This window comes from Lissotriton vulgaris, chromosome 6 (assembly GCF_964263255.1).
Source record: "Lissotriton vulgaris chromosome 6, aLisVul1.2, whole genome shotgun sequence".
In the NCBI taxonomy this organism is placed as follows: Eukaryota; Metazoa; Chordata; class Amphibia; order Caudata; family Salamandridae; genus Lissotriton; species Lissotriton vulgaris.
Genome location: NC_141694.1, coordinates 734,796,439 through 734,823,129, shown reverse-complemented (window position 1 = coordinate 734,823,129; position 26,691 = coordinate 734,796,439). Strand labels below are relative to the sequence as shown.

The 26,691-nt window shown below is 50.5% G+C and overlaps 1 protein-coding gene across 1 annotated transcript; it reads right to left on the bottom strand.

Moving 5' to 3' along the window:
- Positions 1–11,071: 11,071 nt before the first annotated feature.
- Positions 11,072–24,844, bottom strand: LOC147707927 (myosin light chain 3, skeletal muscle isoform-like). The gene is made up of 5 exons (XM_086926727.1): positions 24,792–24,844; positions 23,765–23,865; positions 22,913–23,086; positions 21,321–21,416; positions 11,072–11,670 (listed from the first exon to the last, which is right to left on the bottom strand). The coding sequence occupies exons 1-5, from the start codon at positions 24,842–24,844 to the stop codon at positions 11,666–11,668; spliced, it is 429 nt and encodes a 142-aa protein (XP_086782853.1). The 3' UTR covers positions 11,072–11,665.
- Between the last annotated feature and the right edge of the window lie 1,847 nt (positions 24,845–26,691).

Genomic DNA, 26,691 nt, shown 5'->3' with positions numbered 1-26,691 from the left:
TTAAAAATGCATCTGATGCTCTGACGAACGGGGCAGACTTGGGGGGCAGGTGGGGGATGACTCCGCCTCCTTAACGTGGCACTGGGGGCAGTCGGTAGGTAGGCGCCAAGGGATGTGCTGAGAGCCTCCCGGGCACTGTGGCCCTCACGTGGGCACCGGCTGCTGCATGGTGTTCGGGCACAACAGAACGGAAGCCACGCCAGTGCAGAGTCGACTCTAGTCTATTGTAGGCAGAAGGGGAGACTGGCCCTGCAGAGGGGGAGTGGGGGTACAGACAGGAGGATGCTCATGTACCGGCATGATGGGGGCGGGGTAAGAAGAGGGGTGACGGGCAAGAGAGATGCAGGATAATCAAAATCAAAAGGAGCACCACCAGCTGGACACAGGAGGAGAGGGTGACAACACCCGCAGACAGACAGCGGGACAGCCAGAGATAGGTGGGGTGAGAAGGGCACAGAGTAAAGCAGAGGGGTGAGAGGCACGGGCGCCCTCAGGGACCCAATCACTCACCACGTAGGAGGACCCGCCCTCCCCGCTGTGGGTCTCGGTCTCTGGGATGGAGAAGTGCATGTCCCCCGGTCTCGCGCACCACGCTCCTCTCTCCAGGCACGGCACGCGCCGTCTCGCGCCTGCCCCTCCCACACACCTTCCCCTCTCCTCACAGCATCACAGACAGTGGGTGGGAGGGCGGGAGGTGGCACGGACAGTGGGTGGGCGGGGGGTGGCACGGACAGCGGGCGGGAGGGAGAAGGCAGGACAACGGGAGGGAGGGGGATTTTATTTATGAAGGCATCGGAAAGGGACAGTGGGCGGGCGGGAGGGAGGAGGCACGGACAGTGGGCGGGCGGGAGGGAGAAGGCAGGACAACGGGAGGGAGGGGGATTTTATTTATTTCTTTTATTTATGAAGGCATCGAACACGGACAGTGGGCGGGCGGGAGGGAGGAGGCACGGACAGTGGGCGGGCGGGAGAGAGACGGCTAAAAAAACAAGGCCAAGGGAGAGAGGAAAATCCCTGAACATCATGAAAGAAACAGGAGCCAGTAGTTGATGTATCTAGGATGTTTCTGTTTTGCATGTACTACACTAAGGGGATACTCTCATCCATCACTCTGCCAGGTTTGTAGGAGGATATTGGGTGGTGGTGTATAAAACAACTGAGAGGGATAGGGAAGGTTCAAGGTTCTATAGATGAGTTATAGGGCCGAAGGGAATGGGATAATATGACTGGGAAACTACACAAAAAGTGCCTTTGAAAAATCATGTGCTGACTGGCTCAAAGTAGCGGGCAGAGCGGAGCAACAACGTGAGTGTGTACAGGAAACAATTCTCCAAAACGTAGTGTGCTGGCCGGCTCAGCTTGAGTACGTGAGCGGAGCAGCAAAACATACGATAAAAAGAAATGATGGGAACTCTGAGGAGTGACACCTATGACACGGCGTGCTGACCGGCTCAGGAATTAGGAGCGTAGCAGCAATGCGCGTGCAGGCAGAGCTCACGAGCAAAGAAATATGAGGCTGGGGGGGTCGCGTGCTGGCCGGCTCCAAGTTCACAGGAGCGGAGCAGCAACTCGAATAAAGGCGAAAGGGAGATGCCAAAATTAAAGGTGTGGTGCACTGACCGGCTTAGAAGCGGGCGGAGCGGAACAGCGACGTGCACGCCAACAGGAATGTACCTCTCTTGAAAGGGGGCCAAGGAGGTCCGCAGGAGTCCGGGGCCAAGGCTGGATAAACCCATAATTAAAGACGGGACGGAGAGCTGGACAATACACCAAACGCGCAGCAACCAGGAACCAAAATGAAACAAGGGGGGCGTGGTCACGTGTCAAGAACAGTAAGCCAAGCAATGGCTTACGTAGGAGATGGCCTGTTACGAGCCTCAGGGACCATCTCAAAAGTACTCGCATCAGTGGATTTCACAATCCCTGGCCATGCATTAATGTTCTACCAGTTTGTAGTCCTCTGGAGGCATGGCGCTAAACCTAGTTCCTAACACACTAGAGATGTGTCATAAGTGTAAGGTGGTCCTGCTTTGGTGAGGGGGCGAGATAATAAAACAAGTCAGGTCCCGGGCCGTGCTGTGATTGGCTGACGTCACGGGGGTGTCCCGGACCGGCAGCCAATCACAGCGCAGCCCGTGAAATGACGTCACGGGGGTGTCCCGGGCCGGCAGCCAATCACAGCGCGGCCCGGGACAAAGGGGCGGGACTTAAAAAAAGCCAGAGAAACGCCCCCGAATCGCGTTTTCCCGAGAAAGTGTGATTGACAGCCTCTGTCTCCCAATGGCTAGCCTCCATTTATGGAGCTAGCCAATGGGAAACAGAGGCGGTCCGAACATCCCTACTGTAGACAAAAGTTTTCGATCTGGGAGGGGCACTGTGTGCCCCTCGCCAGGTCGAAACCTAAAAAGTGATATGTGTGCAGGCTACAAAAGCATACAAAGTACAAGTAGAGGTATAATACTGCAATAAATGGCAGACACTCCAGCACAAGAACAAACGTTACGTAGGCAATGGTGGCACTTGTGCAAGTATCTAAAGCAAACAAAATGTGAGAGGTAGCAAACAGTGTGTTACAAGAGAAAAGTGACATGTGCAAGTTACAAAACGGTACCATACACCGGTACAAGGATAATACTGGAAAAAATGGTAAACATTCAAACTACCAGAACACACTCGGAAGGAACTTCCATAGTCCAGGACAATAGACTTTTCGATAATGGGAGGTCTTCCTTCAGAAGATAGCGAGGGTGTGAATTAGATTTGGAGGTGTCTTTGGAGGAGCATCCAGTCTTAAGTCAAAATCAAAATCAAATTGAAATCAAAATACGGCGGTCTATCCTCAACGCGGGTGGCCTTATTAGACTTAGTTTTTATACCCGTTTTACACCCCTTTTACAATAAAGGCCTGACGGATCTCTGTTATATGTGTTCATATGTATTTCCACCTGTAATAGAAGGGACCTTGCAGCTTTTCTGTGTTATTTACTGTCCCTTGGTTTCTCACGCTTACTAAGTGTTCCCGACAGGAATTGTTTTCGCCCACGGGCGGGATACTTGAAATGTTCCTTGACCGGTGGGGTTTTACCAATGTGCGCTTCTAGTTGCAATGCCTGTGCAATTTGCATTATAAGCTTCATGCCTCAACTGCCTAGACGATGTCTTTGTGTCATAACACGAAATGGTTAACACTTCCAGTCACGCAGCCTTAAGACGCTCACGTTGGTGTGGAGATGGCGTGCTCTCATGTTATAGATTGACTCTACATACGATGGCCCAACTGGACGCTAAATCCAGACGGGGCTGGGAGAGCTTGGCCCCGCTCTGGGGTTCCAGCGTTACTACTACACCACTGTCGGGTGATGGTAAGGTATCTTACTAATGCCAAGGGTTACGTATTCAGTGCAGGTAGGTACTATATATTGTCCCAAACTAGTACCTTCACAATGTACTTCCATGAGTACATCGGGGACTACTTCCTATCATGGCGCAGTTTCTCGCTTATCCGCGACAGGCCTTCCCAAGTGGCTGAGTGCGGATTAGAGACGATTACGAGCCGGGGGGCGTAACCCAATCAGGTTCCACTTATACCAGTTTGGATTACGCCCTTCGCTCGTGTTCCCAAATTGCTCCTAGGCTCCTAATGCTTCAAGTTCAGACGGAGCAATTTTTTGACTTACGCCTTACCGGCTGTAACAACAGGAGGGCCCTCGGAGTGCGCACACGCTCCTTATAACTAGACATGGCTCTTACGCCCTTGTGGGCTGCAATGATTTCGACTACAGCTCTGCTGAGGAGCCGGTTATATTATTAATTTCACTTCTGGTGTGCAAAGGGTTGGCTCCCCCTCTTACTCCTCCGTGATTGGTGCCTTGCACTACAATATTACATTCTGACACCCTTACACGGGCGTGATTGGTGCTTGGCACTACAATATTACATTTGGACACCCTTACAAGGCTGGGTGAGTTACAAGGAGGATGAAACGTACATTAAAGGAGCATTCGCCCCAGAATGCACTTGGTGCCAATCGGGATTTTTCCATCCCAGTGTCGGTCACCAGGGCCCCAGGTATACAGTCCTCAACACGGTGTGGTAAGCCCTATGACCGCCCATCATTATTATTTACGCATATCCTTTGGGCGTTGTTGTTTTGTCTTGTTTCTTATCCTTTTTCTTTTTTCCTATTTCATTTCTCCTACCGCCAAGGTCGGTCTTCTTCCTACCATTGACATCCACTCCCGCCTGATTCTAGATCTTAAATACGATGGATTTATCCAGCACTGTCGTACTAGATAGTTCGGTCTCTCTGGGGACTCCGCGGGTTGCAGGGTCCACGATACGGTTTTGGGTACGTTTTTCACCCCTTCTCCTCCAAGAGATGTAAATCCCTTTTCTGGGAAATGGATGATTTATCCATGCCACATGGGGGGTCGTTCACCATTAACTTTGTGGCAAGGTATCTGGAGTTTTTGGGGCAAGTTTAGCCTTCCCCTAGACCCCCGGGGATACGTCATAATAACGGTCCTTTACGTTTGCACCTTCTTATCGCCATTTTCGCCTATAACCCCTTATGCTTCAGGGTTTCTGCTTCCGGTCCCTTTTCGGGAATACACAATTTCAGGGCCGGTTCCAGCTGCACTTCCGTTCCCCTATGCCTCAGGGGGTTCATCCATTATCTCGTTCTCTGGCATTGTCTGAGGGTGCAATCCTTCACATACTTCCCCTTGAAGCTCACTCTGGAGCTCTCCGTGCAAGGGTTCCTTCAGGCGCTTTGGTGTGCTGGTATTATTACCTTCGTTCCCATTAGCCTCTTTGGCTCTTTCCAATATATTGTAAACGGAGCTACCGCCAACTTAGGAGGTTCCTGTTCCTCCTACTAAAGGAGGGGTTGACTCCTTTTCCCTTAGACACCCTTCTAAGGCCTTATATTGGAAAGGGGTGTGGCGTTAAGGCGACTGACGCTGGAATCTGGGGATCACGGTTCGATCCTCGGCGCCAGATTAGCCTGGCACCATGTGACTCTGGCAATAGCTTGCTTAATCTTCCTGACGACCCCTACAGTGGAGGGGTGGAGTGGAGAAGCGTGGCTCAGTGGTTAGAGGCGGCAGACCCAGAAGCTGAGATCAGCCGTGGACCAGGGTTCGATTCCCCGCCTCGGCGGGTCTCGGGCTCAAAAACAAAAATTCCACGGGGTCGACAATTCTCGCTCTGGTGCCTACTCGACTCACGGGGTCACACTCTGCGACTCTGGGCAATAGCTTGCTTAATCTCCACTACGGCCCCTCGCGGCGGGATGCCTGGCTTTCACCTTGTGGATACCCGGCCGGGGTATCTCACAGGGGAATACCAGGACGGGTTCCCTAAGCAAGCGCCTTGAGGCCCCTGGGTTAAAGTGCGCTATATAAATCGAAACACATTTACATTTACATTTACAGCTCGAGACCCTTACGGGTGATCGTTTGCGCTTTGCCAATGTGAATTATTATTACACCTTCACTGTCAGCAGAAACAGATCCTATAATTTCTGATGTATGAAGACCTCCATGCCGACTTCAACACCCATGGCCAAGGGTTGTGTCCTGATTACCAAGGTTTCTTGCATGTCCGCCGTCAAGTAAGCAATCACCTTTTTTGGGTTCAGGGTTTCCGATAACAACTGAAAATTGTCAGGCGCTTAACTGCGTGCTGGCGCTCCCCTATAACTCCAGGTTCTTCAGTCCCTTGCGATTCATTCAACGTGGGAGTGCCAGGTTAGCTGGTGGATATATGACACGGGACTCTGCTGTGGGGTTAATTTTCCCCACATGGCGGGCGCTCTTATACCAAATGTGTGCATATTGATTTTTCGCTCGGTTTTTCCAATGGACCGGGTTTTAGACTATTATTTTCCAACAGAGGGTGAATGGATAGGCTTGAGCCAATATTTCTCGTTAGGTATTCCGTTCACTCCCTCCCAAATCAGAATATTCCTCAGGGGAAGGGTTTTTCTCTACTTTCCCTTATTGATAATGGCCTTTTCATACATACTATCCAGTGATGATAGGCCTAATCTACTTTGCCAGTGTGCGTTGTGTACGGTTTGGCTGGTGTGGATGGGGAGCAGGTAGTATTTCTGCTCCCCGTGGTTTTGTGTACCCCCTAACTCAAAAGGGAGCTTATACAGGCCTAATCTACTTTGCCAGTGTGTGTTGTCTAGGGTTTGGCTGGCGTAGTATTTCTGCTCACTGTTGTTTCCTGTACCCCCTAACTCAAAAGGGAGCTTATACAGGCCTGTTCTAGTTTGCCAGTGTGCGTTGACTAGGGTTTTGCTGGCGTTGATGGGTAGCAGGTAGTATTTCTGCTCCCCGTTGTTTTGTGTACTCCCTAAGTCAAAAGGGAACTTATACAGGCCTAATCTTGGTTGACAGTGTGTTTTGACTAGGGTGATGGTGTTTGTATACCCTCTTTGCAGCTCCTTAATCATTCTAACATATAATTTCTGCACTATCTTTTCAGTTTTGGACAAAAGAGTGTTACCCCAGTGTCTTCTCATCAGGTACGATATCTTTTTCACCTTTTTAGGGCTTGCAAGCGAAGCGAGCGAAAAGCACTTTTACTAGGGTTTCAAAAATGGACCTTGAAATTCCACATAGGTCGTGCATGTGCATTTCAAGGTCCATTGTGATTTGGCTTTGCATGCGTGCTGTTATATAACAAAACACGCAATAGGCCATAGGGGGTCGCTTAACTCCGCCTACGGCCTATTGGTGTTTGTTATGCGCACCAAAGCCCATGTGTCTTCAATTATGGCAGCCAGACACGGCGCCACTCAGGAGCTTATTTTTTTTGTTTGGGATCCATTTCACTGTCGAAGCAACTAAACGCTGGATGGTGCCTGGTTGCCCAGGGTGGTCACTCCTTGGCCACAAGGGAGATTCTTCAGTCTTCAGCTCAGGTGAATGTCGAAGGGCAAGGGACTGAAGGGCAAGGGACTGTGGGAAGTAGTGCTGTCAGAACCATTCGGGAACATGAAATGCCCCGTGTAGATAATCCAACCCTCTACAGTGCGTGGGCACAAGATAACATTTTACCTGGTAGTACTCATGCCCACGCTCTGATACCCACAGATCAGCCTGATCCGATTTCAATATCTTCTGCCTCACATAATCAGGAACTAACACAATCACAAGGCTCCTCTGTTGCGCAAGTGGTCACTCATCACGCTAAAATTAGGTCATTGGCCTCCAAATCTAAAACTCTACTCGTAATTTTGAAGGTTCTGTCCTGGAACGTTGCGGGCATTGCCAACAAAATACATACTGATGACTGGGATGTCCTAGTAGCTAATAGTGATGTTTGTCTCTTTCAAGAGACTTGGGCTAGGGAACCCCTGTACAGAATGGGATATGCTACCTTTGAAATCAAGGCCAGTTGGAGTGGCAAGGGGAGACCCTCGGGCGGCTTGGCGGTGTGGGTAGCCAGCCACATTGGATGCACTGTGGAGAATGTAGTTACGTCCTCCCAGGACATACAGTGTGTCTTGCTCGAATGGCCCAATGCCCCTAAGTTAGCAATCATAAATGTGTACTTTCGTCCAGTTGGTCCCACCATGGAGTCACCTACACTTGATGATCTCTCGTCCTTTCTGGGCCAACTACCCAAAGACTGTAAGATACTGATGGGTGGAGACTTCAATAGTCACTTCGAACCACTGGAAGGGTTGAGGGAAGGCGCACTCACAGCAGAAGATGACTTTTGGGGTGTTCCGGTGTGTCAATCTCCACATCCCAAATCTTGGTCTCCTCTTGCAGTGCAAATTATGTCTTTGACACTTAATTTTGCTCTAAGGGCTTGCAATGGGCGAACAATCTCAGACACCCCTTCAATATGTACTTTTAACAGGAAGGATCAGGAATCGCGGCTGGACTACATTTTCGTAGATATTAGCCTGTGGTCCAAGGTTAAAGATTTTAAAGTAGTTGCACGAACGGACAGTGACCACAATTCACTTTTATTAGACATGGTGTATCCTGTAGCTGCAGTGGGACCGCAGCCCGCTGAGACCAGGGAGGACCTAAGTAACCTGGTTCTCACCTTCAACAGGCGTAGGGTAAAATGGGAGAAACTGGTAAATTTGCAAGAAAGCATTAGGAAATTGTATGAGCTAGCACTCCCCAAGTTAGAGGACTTGGATAATTTAATTAACCAACCCAGACTTCAAAACTTTAATAATAAATTAGCTTTAATCCACGAAGAGTTAGTGGGCGTTCTGGGTGAGGTTCTTTTCCCGGAAGTAGTGCAGCGCAAGCAAAAGACTCGAACCTCTACCTGGTATAACTCAGACTGTAAAAAGTCCAAGTCTGAGTTAATAACAGCAATAAAAGCTGGAACAGACAGGGGCAAGGTCGCTGAGCTTAGGCGGGAATATAAGGACATGATGGCGCAGGCAAGGTCAGAGTGGGACTGGGACAGATGGCAGGATCTCTCTCTCGCCCTAGAGACGAGGGATTCTAGGAGATTCTGGTCTTTGGTAAACATTGGTACCGGCGAACCAAAAACTGCAGTGGAGCCCAACATTGCAGCCTCTGTGTGGGAAGACCACTTTGGTAAGCTCTACGAAGATATCTTCGAAGGTTCCAATGATGTGGCTTCTGCCGTCCTATCCCAATCTGGCGACGGATTGGAATTTAGCCTTGGGGAGGTGGTCAGCGCAATAGAGAGACTGGCACTGGGTAAAGCACTGGGGCTGGATAGATTGCCTGGTGACCTCTTTAGGTCCCATCCTGAGATCTGGGCCCCGTATCTTTGGAGGGGTGTTTGTGGTGCTACAGCCCCCTAATAAATGCTTTTTCTGGTAAATAGTTGGGTACAGATGCTTTAAGTCGGGTATGGTGAGGTGTCGGTCGGATTTCACCAGGAATGTTTGCATACATGCAGACAAAAAATACACTGTCTCCTCTCTGTTTTAAAAGTCTTCATAAATGTTGGTTATTTTACAAAATATTGTGTTTTCTCTCACTTAGTACCGCTACCCATCCTCATTTGTCTCCCTTTCCACTGCCACTTTAGCCCCTCTCATGCACCCTGCTTGTTGTATAATGTATACTAACATTAAATGCCAGCGCAATTGTTGGGAAATCTGAAGCTCACACCCCCAATCTTACTGACCAAACTACACCTCTGTGACTGCAAACCCGTATCCCCTGTGCTTCAGCAGCATGCTGTCTCACAGCTTCAAGGAACTATAAACAGCCAGGTTTGAAGGCTTTCACAATTTGAGGTGGATGTCAATTCTTCTTGCAAGAATTGAGTTTCAGAGGTGCCGCCCTGGACTGAGGAGCTTGCAGCAGTGCAGGACATCCTGAAGGAAGTCATCCTGTGTGAAGTTTATACATTTGTGGGTGGGGGGGCGCGAACTAGACCTGAAGGCATCAGAGCGCTTTACATGAGCACCAGTTGTGTTAGAGACGAACACATTAATTGTTAGGTCTCGCTAAACCAATGCGTAAGCATTGTTCGGCGAGATTATAGTAAGGCTTCCGAAAAGTCTCCCCAAACTGCGGATTCAATTCAGTTCATGTGAGCCAGGCGCGTGCACATCGCCAGCCACATCCCACACCATGCCTCGGCATCAGACTTGAAAGGAAGCCGCTCCCCCGCCCCACTCCGCGCAATGCCAGAGCTAGTTTTTCTCGCTTTTTTTTGGTGCTTCATTCCACCTACCACTTTACACTGACTTGTTCACTTTCCTCCCATTTCTATCTCCTTCTCTCAGTCTCCTCCTTCATGTATTTCTCTGTCAATCTCCCTGTCTCCCATTCTTCATCTTCGATGCATCTTTTATTTTCTTACATGCTTTGGTGTACTTTCTCCTTTCTTCCCCTTCCTCCATATTTTCTACAACTTCATCACCTGTATTCTCATATCTTCTTTATTACTGCCTTCCTTATTTGATTTCCTCTTCTTCATTCCACCATCCTTGTTCTCGCTCCGGTTTTCTCTTTCTTACCTCATTCCTCGTTCTTTCCAACATTGCCGCATCCTCTTCAGTCTCTTTCTCTGTCCGTCTGCCTTTCTCCGTCTCTACTTCTGCTCATTATTTCTTCTGTCCCCAATGTGCAGCTTCCAGTCTTTATTCCTTCCATTCTCTTCTTTCTATCCTGTTGATCTTTCCCCTCTACTCCTTCCACCCTGCATGCCCGCCTCTACTGCTTCCTTCGTTTTCGCGCTTTACTTCCGTAGTCTTTATTCTGTCAATCCACTTCTGTTCTCCTCCCTCATAACCCCCTCCTCCGTTTATCCCTGTCTTCGCCCCTCTTCCTTCTTCCTTATCATATTATTTTCTTCCTCCTCTCCTTTCCTCCCTCGTCTTCCCCGCTCTTTCTTGCTTCCTTGGTTCCTCCATTCCTGTGTGTCCAGCCCCCTCTCCCTGGCACCTCTGACCTTTCCTGCTGCTTCCCGACCACCCTGACAGTCGGGAGCTGGTGCCTGTGGGTGCAGAGTCTGGCTCGGCGTGATTTATGCCATTGGTATAACAGCAGACACACTGCAGTCCATCACTGCAGTCCCCCCCTGATTAAAATTCAGCTCCGGCCCCGACTGCAGCACTCCACAAATGGAATATTCTACATAATTTCCGAAAATGCTTGTTTTTCTTGTTTAAAAAGTGACCTTGTGTGATGTAACTAGTGTTTATTTAAAGCGCTGCAATACCTTCCGATAGAGTTCGCGCTAAATAAAAGTGCAGAAAAAACACAAAACAAATCGAACGCTTTAAAGCAAGAAAGGAACACCTCGGTGGGTGAATCACCCAGCTGGTGTCACAAGGCCCCCATAGGCAGAGCGGATGTTTCTTCCCATCCTCACCTCTGCTGATTATGTAGAGGCTACCAGGCCTTACAGTGACACCTCGTCACCCAGAATACCCTCGGCACCCTCTCCAATCTCACACCTCAGCAAAGAGCCTTTGATCAGCATTAAACAGGCGAGTGCTCCCCCCTGGGGCGCTACCTCCGGGCATAAAACACCACCTTGAGTGTACCCCTTCTTTGAGGTAGACAGTACCACATAGGAGAGGTGCAAAATAAGTGTATAATCTTGTTGTAAGCCTTTATTACTGCAGGACATAATCAGGGTTTCTTTGCTACAACAGCTTGAATTATATACAACACTACATTGGGCGCTAAAAACTGGAAAAATTCACATTGGAATGTTTAGAACTCCAACTGCTCAAAATTACTCAAAACATAACCATGAACAAATCAATTTACACTGGAAGAATACTGAAGCATTTGCTGTGCGTAATATACTAAAAAAACAAAACATAAAACCGGTTTGCCCATAGGCAATTAAAACAGAAGTGGAATGCATGCAGGGTGAACGAACTGCTCAACTTTGCGGAAAATTGTTCTTTAAGTCCACCAATGCAGTGTGCTAAAGTGTTTGGTCTTTCAGGGCAGTTTCTCAACTAGTTTTCATCAGTGGTGGTTAAGTCCCCAGAGTAATCATTTGGGTCAGCAGCATCATCCGCATCTGCACTTTCTGCCTCCACATTATCTGCTCCTCATTTTCATCGTTTTCACCATCAATGTCCTCCTTTTCATTTTGCTCATTGTCTTCATCATTCGCATCAGTTGTTTCCTCAACTACCGATTCTCCTGTTTGTTCAACGATTTCAAAGGGATTCTCACCCTAAAAGTAAACACAAGTTTTAAACCATCTTTAGCAAAATTTTGCAGAACAAATGCACACTAACTATTACAAAAGTAACAGCAAAAGTCTTGTGTACAGTGCAAGTAAAGAACTCAGATTTCAGATCACAAAAAAGCAGAAAGAATGTATTATTAGAAAAGGCATCTTACAACGGGGAGAACATATGCAGGACTTCTAAATTTTAGAGTATGTCCAGACAGGCCATAGGATGGAAAAATCCATGCCAGGTCTATGAACGCCCATGAGCTCTGAGGAGTCCTTGTACAGAGGGGGCGGTGACTGGAATATTGAGGGTGGGCATCACATTTCCAAGAAATTAATTTCCTGCGAAACTACAATTTTTTTGGGTGAAACTCAGTACGGAAGAAGTGTTATTTGCAAAGCTGAGGAAGGAGTAAACAGATCTGAACATTCAATATGCAGTGTGAGCCCTGGAGGCAGGAAGGGTGGAAGTGCATCCACAGCATTACAGGCTGCAAGCTAATTGTTGATGGTCATTAACTTATCAGTTTGCAGCATGTGTACCTGTTTGATTTAATTAATGATTTTATTTAATTTGTATAGCTCTTGAATCACCCCCAGGGGGGTATCTCAGCGCTTGGAAGCACAGCATAGGTCATGGGTACTCACAAACGTTCTCTCAGGGGCCAAATTTACACTGTGGTTTGTGTCCGAGGGCCGCACCAGTGGGGGCGGGGTCAGTGGGGGAGGTGGCATGGCTAGAGCAACAAAAAAATACACAACTGACCATGAGGTTGATCACTGGTCCCTGCAGCGGACACCTTCGTCCACTGAGCCACCAGACCCGGGATACACACATCTCTTGCTCTCTCTTTGTCTCCCTCCCTCACTCTCCCTACCTCTCCCATACTCTGTTCCCCTCCCTCTGTCTTCCTCCCCCTGTCTCCCTTTCCCTCTCTCACTCCCTCCCCCCTTTCCCTCTCACTCCCTCACTGTCTCCCTTTCCCTCTCTCACTCCCTCACTCGGTCTCCCTTTCCCTCACTCACTCCCTTTCCCTCCCTTCCTTTCCCTCTCACTGTCTCCCTTTCCCCCTGTCACTCCCTCACTCTGTCACTCCTTTTCCCTCCTTTCCCTCCCTTTCCCACTCTCACTCCCTCACTCTGTCAGGGCAGTTTTCAGGAGTCTTCTGAATTTAAGATGGCCCAAACACTGTCTTAGGGCCAGCTGTAGTTGATTCCAGATGAAGGGTGCGAGAAGGACTTGCCTCCGGGTCTAGCCTTTTTTTATGTTGGGGCTTTTGAGGAGCTATTGGGAGCTGGCGCGCAGAGTCCGAGCCGGGTAATAGCGGCGAAGTTTCTCTACTACATCGGGAGGGCCATTGCCCCAGATAGCTTTGTGTGTGAGACAGCAGATCTAGAATTTCACGCGCTGTCGTATTGGCAGCCAGTGTAGCTGATGAGGGAGGGGAGAGGAAGCTGATCTGGGGGGAGCATTCAGAACCGTGCAGGCGGCTGTGTTCGGTATCATTTGCAATTGGTTTAAGGAGGACTCATTTGCTGCGATCAATAGGGCGTTGCAATAGTCCAGCTTGCTTGGTATCAGGGCCTGTGTTAGGGTTTTCCTTGTTGTGTCGGGGAGATAAGTAAAAGCTTTCCTTAGTAAGCCATGGGTGTGGAAGCAGGATCAGACTGTGTGAGTAACGCGTTTCTTCATGTTTAGGGACTGTTGAAGGTGAACACAGAGGTTTTTGACTGTGGTTGCCGGGGTCGGGGGTGTGCCTAGTTCTGGGGGCCACCAGGAAGGTGACCAGAGGAGGGGGCATCTCCAAAGAGCAGAACCTCAGTTTTTGCAGCGTTCAGCTGAAGGAAATTGCTTTCCATCCAGTGAGATTTCCAGCATTCCTAAAGAGAAGGTAGATTGGGCAGATTGAGAAGTTTTATTGAAAGAGAAGGTAAGCTGTTGATGCTTTTATGCCTGTGGCTGAAGGGTTACCCATGTGTGGTGTGAAATTCGCTTTTAAGTAGAACTGCAGAATGGCCATATTTCTGGTTGAATACAAGACTGCAACAGAAATATACTTACTAGAAATACCAATAAAGAATTTGCTGGATTACATTTATATTTAAAGCAGACATCTCCAACGGATAGCTCTGAATCTACTGGCAGCTCACCAATACCCTGGAAGATTGGGGGTTTGACAGTGTGAAAACACGAGTCAGGATACAGGTATCCTGAACCTATAGGACACATGGGGGGACCCCCTCATGGGCAATTGCTTTTTTTAAAAAACCTATTAAAATTTTAAGTGCTAACTTTTCTATGGTTGTGTGGGTAAAAATGAAACTAACGTCCCTGGAACCTTTGGCATTTTCAGTGGGTTGTAAAACGTTTTTTTTTTTTTTTTTTTTTTGGTGTAAGACATTTATTCTGTATTAAAGAGACAAATGATGTACACTGCGTCACGCCAACAACCCGGAGGCAGGCCGCTATCAGGTATACAATGCACAAGGGTCAGTAAAACAGTCCGAGGGCTATCGTCCAGCCGGAGCTGGCACTCCCAGTGATATATATAAAACAGTAGTAACGTGGTCGTGAGCAGTACAACACCTGCGCATAAGTGATCTTACTTTTCTCTCAGTGTCGCAGACATGCAGATGTATCAGGAAGCAACCAGGTCGCCTTGGAGCGAACAGCGGTCAATAACCCGCCGCCGCGGCCAGTAGGAAGGATACGTCCAGCAGCACTGTTTTCTCCCAACATACCCCCCCAACAGTCAGAAAAACTAAAACAGCAAACTGCGGTGCAAGTACATAGAATTGCTATGCAACATATCATCCGTCCTTAGGGCTGCGCGGACCTGTGCTGGAGTGTCATGAGTAAAGGCGAGTCGCGATAAGGGTGATGGTGTGGCGATTGCCACCTCCTCCACATGTAGGCGAGAGAATAAAAAAAGGGGGGGGGAGGGGGGAAGGGGGGGGGGAGAGGAGGAGGATAAGTGGGGCTATTCGCCGAGGTCTGGGGCCGCAGGAGGGTCTGCGGGGATAGGGTCAGCGGCATATGCAGGGCCAATGGGGTTGCATGGCTAGGGCGTGTGACAATACAGGGCAGGTCCGCACTACCTCAGGGCTGACAAGCAACAAGCATTCAATCACGTAATGAACACAGTCAGCCCATATCATCTGAAACACCTGAATCCGGTGATCTCCCCAGGGTGTCCGAGCCCTCACGTTCTCTAGCCCACTGTATGAACCGTTCCCAGATATCAATAGGTCTGGAAGCGGTGGGCATAGTCTCCCAGTAGTGTGTCAGTTGTGTATGGCCATATGTTACATCTCTAATCCACCCCGTGAATGAGGGGAGAGCCCTCCTACCCCAATGTAGCGCGATCTGTCGTTTGGCATAGAGAAGGAGTAGGGCATGTAGCTTCCTGTCGCAGGGTTCAGTGTCTTTAACATAACCTAGCAAACCCAGGAGAGGAGTTGGTGTATCATTCCTATGCGTAATTTGATTTATGGCTGTAAAAACCTCCGACCAGTATGAATCCAGTTTAGGGCAGCTCCACGCCACGTGGAGAAAGGACGCATCTTCCCCTCCGCATTTCCAGCAGGAGGCATCTGCGCGGATGCCCATTCGGTGTAACAATGTCGGCGTGCGGTAATAGCGGTGTAGGAACTTGAAATGTATGAGCCGCAGTCGATAGTTCGGAGACAGTGCCGTGAGTTGCTTACAGCAGTACTCCCAGATGTCATCCGTTAGCTGATCAGTCAGATCCGCGGCCCATGCCTGTTTGGCCATGGCCTCAGTGATCGGTGCCTGCTCCTGCATGCAGTTATATAGTCTCAATACCAGCTTTTTGGGGGAAGGCCGTGAAAGCAGATTCTGGAGGGCGTCTAGTGTGCATGGCTCCTCTGGGAAGTGGGGTCCTATCTTTTTGCAGGATTCACGGAGGGAATGGTACAGTAGCGTGTCCGCGAAAGATTCTGGCAGGACATCCTCGTTCGTGTCCATCTCGACGAAGGTACCATCTGGATATAAATCAGCGAATGTGTGCAGCCGTTTTCCCCGGATCGTGAGGACGTCTCCCCTGGCGGTGAGACAAGGCAGCATCGGGTTACCCCGAAGGGGGATGGCCGGAGCATAAAGCAAAGAGAGACCCGCTCTCTTCTGCAGTTCACGCCAAGCCCAGCGGATCATCTCCACGGTATCCACTTCTCGCGACGGGCAGGAGACCTTACCGTATAGAGCCACTCGCAGCGGCAAAGGGGCGACCACGGCCAGTTCAACCGCCACATGCGGTTGATAGGGAGTAGGGAAGGCCCAGAAGTGCAGAAATTGCGCTTGGGCGCAGAGGGAGTAAAGCCTCAGATCAGGAGCACCGAGACCTCCTTGTCGGAGCGGTAGTGTGAGTAGGTCCCAGGAGACTCTCGCTTGCCCACCAGCCCACACCAATTTCAGCAATAGTGAGCGAACACGAGCGTGAAAGTGTGCTGTCATTGGTAGCGGTACGTTCACGAACAAATATAAGAATTTGGGGAGAACCACCATTTTTGCTAAGGCTATCCTTGCGACTAGGGAAAGGGGCAGTTTGTTCCAGACCTCAATTTTCCCCTCCAGCCAGTCTACCGCCCTCCCGAAATTTAGTGTCCACAACTCATGCACATCCCGACTGACCCAGACTCCCAAATACTTAACAGCGTCCGTCTCCCACCTCAAAGGGTAGTCCGGAGCCGGGCGATTAGTCTCGTCCGTCAAGGGGAAGGCAACCGATTTAGACCAGTTAATGGACACTCCTGCTAGGCCCTCAAATCTCACGAATTCCCGAAGTAGTGGATTCATGTTGTCCTTGGGATTGATGATGTATAGGGTGACATCATCCGCGTATAACGAGATTAGTAAGCTCCGAGAGCTAAATCCGATGCCCCTTGCAGTGTGGTGTTGTCTTATCCGAGCCGCAAGCGGCTCCATTGCAATGGCAAAGAGGAGGGGTGACAGAGGGCATCCCTGCCTTGTCCCCCTGGAGACTCGGAAGGGCTTAGACACGAGACCGTTGACACTCACCCTAGCTCTAGGTTCCGTGTACAGTAGTTTAATCAAGGTCATGAAGTTTTGGCTAAAGCCCATCCGTTCCAAAACTTTAAACAGATAAGGCCACTCTAAGGAGTCAAATGCCTTGGTGGCGTCAAGGAACACCACCGCCGCCTGTACAGATGGATGCAAGTAGTGGAGAACAGAAAAAATGGTTCTGAGGTTATGTGATGTTGCGCGGCCCGGGATAAACCCCGACTGATCAGGGAGTGCAATCATAGGCAGCATAGGCTGCAATCGATCCGCAATTACCTTAGCGTAGATTTTAGCATCGACGTTTATCAGAGAAAGGGGCCTATAGGAATCTAGGTGTAGCTCGTCTTTATCAGGTTTAAGGAGTGTAATTATTAGGGCTTCCCGCATGGAGTCTGGTAGGGAATTCAATTCGAGGGCCTCAACAAACACTGTATGCAGTTTCGGCGCCAACTCATCCACATAGGTTTTATAGAAGGCTGTTGTCAGGCCATCTGGGCCAGGGGCTTTGTTGGCCGGCATGCTTTTTATCACCTGGGCTATGTCCTGGACCGTGACAGTGAGGTCCATGTATTGTCGGTGGTTATTGTTAAACCATACGAGAGCTATGGAATCCAAAAAGGCTTGCAAAGTGGGCGGTATCGTGGGCTGCCTGGAGGTGTAGAGGGAGGCATAGAAATCCGCGAAGGCGCCTAGTACTGCCTCTTGGCCCATCGCGAGGTTCCCGGCCTTGTCATATATGGTGTGGATGTAATTGGATTGTGTGCAAGGAGTTATCAACCTAGCTAGTGTTCCGCTCGGCCTGTCCCCCTCCCCATATCTGCATGCTTCTGCCCGTTTTCCCAGGAACCGTACTTCCCTCTCCGCTTCCTCATTAAAAGCTAGCAGCTTGGTTTTCAGAGCCCCAGCTATCTCCAATGATGGGTCAGCACTAAAGGCAGCGTCTAGGTCTCTCAGTTCCCCCTCCAGCTTAGCTAACGTGTCCCTTATGGCACGCAGGACTCCCGCCTTCCGTGCTATGCACTGACCTCTGATCACAGCCTTAAAGGCGTCCCATTCTATGGCCTCAGATGAGACTGATCCAGTATTTTCGGCAAAATAATGGACTATGTCGTCTCTAATTTCTTCTACAAATACTGGGTCCGTGAGCGCGTGTGGTGGGAGGCGCCATGTGAATGCCCTGTGAATAGCGTTTGGGGGTCGCAGCTCCAATCCGCATGGGGCGTGATCTGACAGCGACCTGGCCAGTATATCAACCTTTGTCACCCACGTTGCAACCTCCGGAGACACCAGCCAGAAGTCTAATCTGGACCAGGTAGCCTTGTGGCAAGTGTAGCAAGTACCCACTTTGGCATCTGGGTGCCTGGCTCTCCACACATCAGAAAGCATACCCTCCTTCATCACATCTAAGACTGCCTGTCGCGCTCTAATATGTGTCGGCCTGCTTACGCCTCTACGGTCCATTTCATCATGCAGTACAATATTGAAATCACCTCCCAACACAACTGACCCACAGTCCAGTAAAGCAATTTCCGCCCAAACCCCTCTGAAGAAATCTGGGTCGTCCACATTTGGACCATACACTGCAGCTAGTACAATAGGCCGCCCCTGCAAGGAACCATGTAATAAGACATATCTCCCCTCCACATCAAGCACGCGAGAATGTTCCCGCCAATCCAACCCCCTGCGTATGAGTACAGCAACACCCCTCGCATAATTTGAATAGATAGCAGAGTAAACATGAGCCCATCTGGAATTCTTCAACCTGGGCGAGGGGGTCGAGTTAAGATGAGTTTCCTGTAGGAAGCAAATGTCTACATTATGCCTTGACAATATGCCATGCATTAAACGAGCTTTCTTGTAATCTCCTAGGCCTCTAATGTTCCAAGTCCAAAGTTTAATCCCTCCCATCGAGCAGGTGTAGAAGAGACTGTTTTATCTCCGATCGCCCCCACCCCCCATAGCAGGAAGGTCGCCCACACATCATGACAATCAACACAATGCGCAAACAGGTAGTCCAAATTAGCCGTACATTGCACCAGATAATAACTAGAACTTGTAACGTCAAACCCCCCCCCACCACCCACCACCCACCACCCTCATCAACCCCCCAATCAGGTCGTGAAAGAACCCAAAAGAAAGCACGCAGGGCGTGCGAAACACCCAACATCAGCGATAGTGGGAAGCACCCCATGAGGCGTGGTGCGCCCAGCGTACACCCCCGTATGCACGGGGTGGCTACTAACAAATGTTTGACCTCCTGGTGACCAGCGGAACTCCCATCCCAGGGTCCACGAAACACGTCAGTTAACCACAGCCACAAAGAGAGCATGGAGCCAGCAGCCTCAGTTTGACGCCCAAGGGCGCCTCAGCGACTTACCACCATTTACTCAGTTCAGACGCAATACCTGCGCGCCCAAGGGAAACCAGGCGTCCCCTCGAGACTCGAAGGGGGGCGAAGGTGCAGCTGTGCAGTTCCACAGTATTGGCCCCTTCAGTCATTGTCACTCAGGTTTTCCGCAACATCCTCCAGTCTTGGCGATTTTCTCCTGGCCCCAGCGCAAATATGTTTAGCGAACTTTAGCGCAGATTTAGCGTCCGTGAAGAAATGCAAGGTGTTTTCGTGTTGTACCTTCAGCTTCGCCGGGTATAGTAGAGAGTATGGCACACCAGCCTGCAGCAGAACTTTCTTCGCCGGCAGAAATTCCTTACGGGCCGCTTGCACAAGAGGGGTGAAGTCCGGGTAGAAGGAGATGGTATTACCCTGGTGCGTGATCCTACCCTTCTCTCTCGCCAAGCGCAGGATGAGGTCCCTATCCTGGTAGTTGATCAATTTAGCAAGGATGGGTCGAGGTGTGGCTCCAGGCGGAGGTTTTTTCCCAAGCGATCTGTGCGCTCTCTCGACCGTGAAGACTGGGGACAAATGAGGATCAAATAGTTCATGTAGAAGGTCTGACACAAACGTCTCCATCTTGCCAATGTTTGTTGTCTCTGGAATACCCGTAATTCGGATATTGGACCTCCTGGAGCGCGCTTCCAAATCGTCTGTCTTGGCGCGTAAATTATCTATTTCCCGCTCCAGGGACGTGATATGTTGTTTGGCCTGAGTCTGGAACTCGCAGCATTCAGTCTGTCTGTTTTCTAGGCAGTCCAGTCTGGTCTCGTGGGCGTCCACTTTAGTTTTCACAGACTCCAGCTGCGAAGCCATGTTGTCGAGTTTAGCGTCAATGCTCTTCAAGCTGGACCTCACCTCCATAATAAGTGCCCCGAAGTCTATGTCCGGCGGTGGTCCCTGCGACGACGACGCGCCGCCCTCCAACTCCGACGTTTGTGTCTTTTGGGGCCTCTTGTTGTCAAAGCTAATTTTGGGTTGCTTTGCCTCGTTTTTCCCATCTTCGAGGCTCGGAGGTGTCCGCTAGCGTCGCGAGGGAGCAGCGCCTTTCCGCGTCTTTCTTAGTAATGTGCGTGTGATGGAACCCTTGTCGTCAAGGTGCCCCCGCCCGGCCCAAATGATATCAAGTCTCCGGCCAAGTGTAGAGCTCAAATGGCGAGACTGCCCAGTTTTGCTGTGTAGCTGCAGCGTGAAAGGCAAGACAGCACCAAGGCACAAAATGGCGGGCACCGGAGTTCAAGTAGTGAGGCAGTGCGGTAGTGTGCCGACTAATTAGGCTGCAGGGCCAGTAGTGCAATGGAGACCCGGGGACCCGGGCAGCAGGGAGCAGCAGCGTTCAACCGGCACACAGTTCACAACAACGGTCGGCAGCCGATATGTCAGGAGTAATGGCTTTGCGGGCGGGTTCAGGCCGGACTTCGCCCCTCCTCAGCTCCGCATTGCTTCTGCCCTATCCCTCATGTGCCGCTCACCAATGGTGTCCCTGTCTCCCAGCGAAGTCCCCGGTTCCCGGATCGCTTACCACAGCTCCGGGTGCAGACTCACGTTTAGCGCGGCGCCCCTTCTGGAGTCCCGGTCGGAGCAGGGGCGGTCTTCTTTCACCGCGGTGCCCAGGATCACAGCAGTCAGTCCCCAACAACTGCGCGATCGGGACTCACCTGTGCCTCGGACGGTCACAGCTTCCTCCCCGACACAGTTATCTGCTACAGCACGGCGGGTCCCCGGGTCTCTGGAGGCCCACTCAGCCGCGGTCTGCAGTCCTCAGCGACGCCCAGAGGCCGGCACTTCCGGCCGGGAGCAGAGCGGGCGCGCAGGTCGGCCAGTGATTGGAACGCCTCCGCTCCTCAGGATCTTTGACGATGCGTCTCAGACCCGAGCCGAGTGATCCCCCAAGTTACAGGCTTCGATCTCGTGGATGTTCAGGGTCCTCACTCACCAGGAGAAGGATTAATTAAGGATTTGTCAGAGTAGCCGGCGGAGCCCACTCAGAAAGCAGCCATCTCGCTGCTCAGCTAGGCACGCCCCCCCAGTGGGTTGTAAAACTTTAATTGTGACAGACATCTGAGTAGTCAGAACAATAATTCTGGAAGGCATGGTCACTCACCATTGTGGTAACTCTCATAGAAAAAGTTGGACTGCCGATTTAACTGGCCAAGCAATTATTCAACTTGAGGCAATAGGTTCAATGTCTTCAGATATGGCTCCTAAAAATCTTACCGTTGCATACTGTTCGTACCGGGACTTGACTGTTGGGTTGTTTAGGATACTTGTAGCAGTGAGTACGCTCTCCCTTTTTATTTGTTCCTTGTAAGCCTGGATTTTTTTTTAGATAAATAAACGTTAATTTATACACATACTGCTAGTTCAACTACAATAACTTGGTTGGAACCTAGAAGAGAAGGCATTCAATGTGGACAGAAACCCTTTAGAAACTACTCTGCCACCAGGGTGTGCCAGATAAGCGTTTTTAAAAAACACCAGGGACTCTTATTAGGGAATGACCCGCAATCTCGCTCCCTCCACAAGCAAGCAATCAAACCCCACCAAGCAGGCCGTGACCTGAAACCCCCAAGGGAAAAGAGCACAGCCAAGAGACCAGGCGAGCAGATAATGTGCTTTAATGTAAGCTGGGACTCCGATGTCTGTGCTCTTTTCAGGACATGCCCTTTGAAGGACACAGATTGGTCAATGAGAGAGCCCAAGGATTTGGAAAAAAAAGAAATAGGGAGAAGAGGCCATCCAATTTCAAAGACATGCCCTTCACATTGACAAAGCCTTTATTTTGAGATACACATAATTAATATTATAACCACCACACTGCCCAATTATTTCAACTATCAAACCAATGCCAAGGTGTTGGCGATGTGAAGGTCTGTAATTGTTAATGACGTGATGGGTTGCACTGACATTCATATAGAGCCACTCTCACACAGACAGAGCCACCCACACACAGAGCCGACAAAAGAAGCTATCCACACAGAGCGCTACACACAGAGCGCTATGCGCCACACACAGACAGAGCGCCACACACACACAGACAGACAGAGCGCCACACACACACAGACAGACAGACAGAGCCACACACAGAGACAGAGCCACACACACAGACAGAGCCACACACACAGACAGAGCCACACACACAGACAGAGCCACACACACAGACAGAGCCACACACACAGACAGAGCCACACACACAGACAGAGCCACACACACAGACAGAGCCACACACAGAGACAGAGCCACACACAGACACATCTTCTCACCTGCACAAAGGAAAGGACAAAAATGCACACAGGCTTCGATCAAACACCTTCCAGATTAACTGCCAAGAATGCAGCAGCTCGCACAGCTTCAGACCCAGCACTTACCCACCAAATACACTTCCGCCACAGAAGCAGCACTGGCTGGTGAGACTAGCCAGCCACCAGGGTAAAACCAGACAGAGCAGATGTTCTGAAGAGGCCGCTACCCACAAGACAAGGACGCCACCAATTTCCAGGACATGGCTCACCAAGACTAACTATTAGTCAGTCAAAGCTCTAGCCTGTAGAATGGGCAATCCAAAAACCACTTGTAACCCAACCATGTCCCCATCCTCCCTCGCCCCAAAAGAATGTACAGTTAAATGAGATTGATAGGACACTTTGTAAGGCTGAAACAGGGCACATTAACTGTAATATCCAGACGCGGGTAGAAATCTAAGCTCGGAATCAGAAAGGGGGGCCCTGAATACTGCAGGGGGGCTGGGGAGTTCAGCAGTCAATTACTCTCTGCCTTGAAAATAGTACTGTGCCAAAATGGCCTCTTACCCAGAGTGACTAGTACATGTCGCAGCTCAGCGCCCATCACAGAGCCATTGGCTTCTTTGTCGCAGACCCTCAGCCCCTCCACAAAGTCATCGTAGGTACCCTGGTCCTTGTTCTTCGCAATTGTCTGCAGCATGGGCAAGAACTCGTCAAAGCCAAGCTTCTTGGTGTTAAGCTCTGGGAAGGAGAGAAGAGTTCAGAGGAGCAGTCACCGGCTGCAGCAGCGTGCCAGGCTGGAGAGTACACATTAACAGTGACAATGTGATCGTCCAAGTTCCCCAAAAACCCCCTACCACCTCCAGTCAGGTTTTTGTCCCATCCCAGACTGCCAATGAATATTACTGATATGGTCCATCTAGCAACTGTGAACGAGGCAGAGATCTCCAATTCAATGTGTGGCACAGGGCAGGGTCAGAGCTGAGGGCACAGGTGTAAGAGCTGAGGGCACAGGTGTAAGAGCTGAGGGCACAGGTGTAAGAGCTGAGGGCGAAGGGGTAAGAGCTGAGGGCAAAGGGGTAAGAGCTGAGGGCAAAGGGGTAAGAGCTGAGGGCAAAGGGGTAAGAGCTGAGGGCACAGGTAAGAGCTGAGGGTGAAAGGTGAGTAGGAATCTGGCGTGTGGGGAATGAGTAGAGCACAGGATACAGATTGCTTAGTGGGTGGGTGTGTGTGTGTATTCAAAGGATAAGAAGTATGCGCGGACTTCTGTGAGCTCCCCATTCCTATCGCAATACATAATGCCTTACATACTAGAGTCACATTTTCTACAGCGTGTTCCTCCTGTCACAAATCAATATTTCAACTATTTATTAAACAATTATTGCTTGAAATAGCCTGGAGGTAGGATAGCAAACGCGCCTAATTTACGAGACGGTTTCCAGTTTCCCTTTGCTGCTGGGGGGAGAGTTGCATCATAAATACCAGAAATCATGTTTCCACAATTTAATCGCCAGTAACTCCTGAAATATTTACCAATGTTAATACCAGATCTGCCACGATTGTCACATTTTATGTAATATCCAAAATCAGATACAAGCAAGACGTCGCGTCCAAGTGAAAGAGGCCCATTAGACTCTAATGCAAGCCTAAGGTTTAGTAATAATAGCCAACGAGGATATAGTGAGCTTTTCTGACTTGCCCCCAAGGTTCAATGCACCACAGACATAATAAGCCCCTGGGTCTCATCGTAACAGACTGTGCACTCTGAAATACACCTTAAAATGTAGCTCCTTCAGATTCACCTAAGTTAATTTTCAACTGGGGGGTGCTCTGGTCCACGGATGAGTGGCGTGTGCTCAGATCCAGGGGTGAGTGGCGGGTGCTCTGGTCCAGGGGTGAGTAGCGGGTGCTCAGATCTAGGGGTGAGTAGGGGTACTTTGGTCCAGGGGGTGAGTGGCGGGTGCTCTGGTCCAGGGGTAAGTGGTGGGTGTTCTGGTCCAGGGGTGAGTGGCGGGTGCTCTGGTCCAGGGGTGAGTAGCAGGTGCTCAGATCTAGGGGTGAGTGGGGGTGTTCAGATTCAATGTTTAGTGGCGGGAGGCAGACATGGTGTAGTTGTGAGTGATTCCTGCAGAGGTCCTGTGGTGATGGCAATGTCCAGTGTAGGGGTGAATGACTGGTGCCGAGGACCAGTGCGGGGGTGAATAACATGTGCGGGGGTGCATAACGTGTGCGGGGGTGCATAACGTGTGCGGGGGTGAATGAGGGGTGATCGGGTCCTTTGTGAGTGACGGGTGCCGGGGTCCAGTGTGAGTGACGGGTGTGGAGGTCCAGTGCAGGGTGAGAGATTCAGGTTCATCCCAGCCACTCGTTCGTCTAAACCTCGCTCTCATCCAGCACCGACTCCGCATCTCACCCGCCCAGTATTACAAAATAATCCAGCGCCCACCTGTTCGTGAGCCGAAGGGGTGGCAGCGAGGGGGTGAGCTCTCTGTCCGCCATATCCCGGCTCAGGACGCCTCCGACAGACAAACACTCACTGAGTAACTACAACACCTGCCTGCTGCGCTCCATCACAGCAAACTTCGCCCAACCGGAAGTTGCATTCTGAAGGAATCCGAGCTCGGAGCCGGCCGGGTCTGGCTCCTCTGGAATGCGGCTCCACCGGCGCAGCCTCGGCCCAGGCCTCGGGGGGGATGGATGCGGGCGGGCCACGGGCGCCTGCTCTGGGCACCAGGTTCAGGCAGAAAAGGGAAAGGCTGGTTCCGTCTGAACTCAACAGGAGGCAGTTCAGAGAGCAGCCGCTGGGCGGCGCGCCTGGCGTTTACAAGAGAGCGCCAACCTGCCAACCACTCCCAAAAGACAATGAGGCATTGCCCTGGCTGCCGTAGCCTGCCAGGGAGAAGAGCGCAGAAGAGCATGGCAGGCAGAGGGTGCACAATAATCGAGTGAAAGCCACAGACGTATGCCAGCTGCACCCTGGCCATCAGACCCCATCTCTGCCCGCCAGCGACATAATCTTCGAACTTCGCCCTCTGGTAGCAGCGCACACACCCAGTCTACCCAGCCCGTCATCATCCCAGGCTGTGCGCCTCACCCATCGGTGCCAGCTAAACGAAAACTGTTTAACCGGACCCCACATACCCTGTCGTCGGACCTACCCTCTGGTGCCAGCCACACAGCGGCGGCTGAATGGCACCGGCTAGACTTGGAACCGCATTCTCCCTTACGAGGGCAATAGAGTAAGGGAGGGCAATAGAGTAAGGGAGGGCAATAGATTGATAGATAGATAGAGGGAGGGCGATAGATAGAGAGGGAGGGCGATAGAGAGGGAGTGCGATAGATAGAGGGAGTGCGATAGATAGATAGAGGGAGTGCGATAGATAGATAGAGGGAGTGCGACAGATAGATAGAGGGAGTGCGAGAGATTGATCGAGGGAGGGCGATAGATAGATAGAGGGAGGGCGATAGATGGATAGAGGGAGGGCGATAGATAGAGGGAGGGCGATAGATAGATAGAGGGAGGGCGATAGATAGATAGATAGAGGGAGGGCGATAGATGGATAGAGGGAGGGCAATAACAGACAGATGTCCCTTCCAATGGCTAGCCTCCATTTATGGAGCTAGCCAATGGAAGAGCAGGTGGGACAAAGCACCCATACTGCTAAACAAAAGTTTTCGCCTGCGCGAACGCTGCTGTGCAGCGGATCGCCAGGCGAAACCTCTATCCAGAAACATACCTTTTTTGACTGCATTGCCATTTGATCCAGGTTTTCTCAATTTAGGTTTTTTGCCGACAAACGCCCCTCCAATGGGTTTATTAAGCGATTGCATCATCTTTCTTTTCATCCACCTTCCAGCAGTCCCACCAAATACCAGATTTGTCTGGTAGTCGACAACAATTCCAGGTCTCTGCATACCGCCATAATCCTGCAAATTGATAACATAAAATTAGCAGAGAGTATGCAGATAAGGCAAGTTACATGGTGTAGATAGATAGAGAGAGGGAGGGCGATAGATAGATAGAGGGCGATAGACAGATAGAGAGGGAGGGCGATAGACAGAGGGAGTGCGATAGATAGAGGGATTGAGGGAGTGCGATAGATAGAGGGATTGAGGGAGTGCGAGAGATAGAGGGATTGAGGGAGGGCGATAGATAGAGGGAGGGCGACAGATAGATAGAGGGAGGGCGACAGATAGATAGAGGGAGGGCGACAGATAGAGAGAGGGAGGGCGACAGATAGAGAGAGGGAGGGCGACAGATAGAGAGAGGGAGGGCGACAGATAGAGAGAGGGAGGGCGACAGATAGAGAGAGGGAGGGAGGGCGACAGATAGAGAGAGGGAGGGC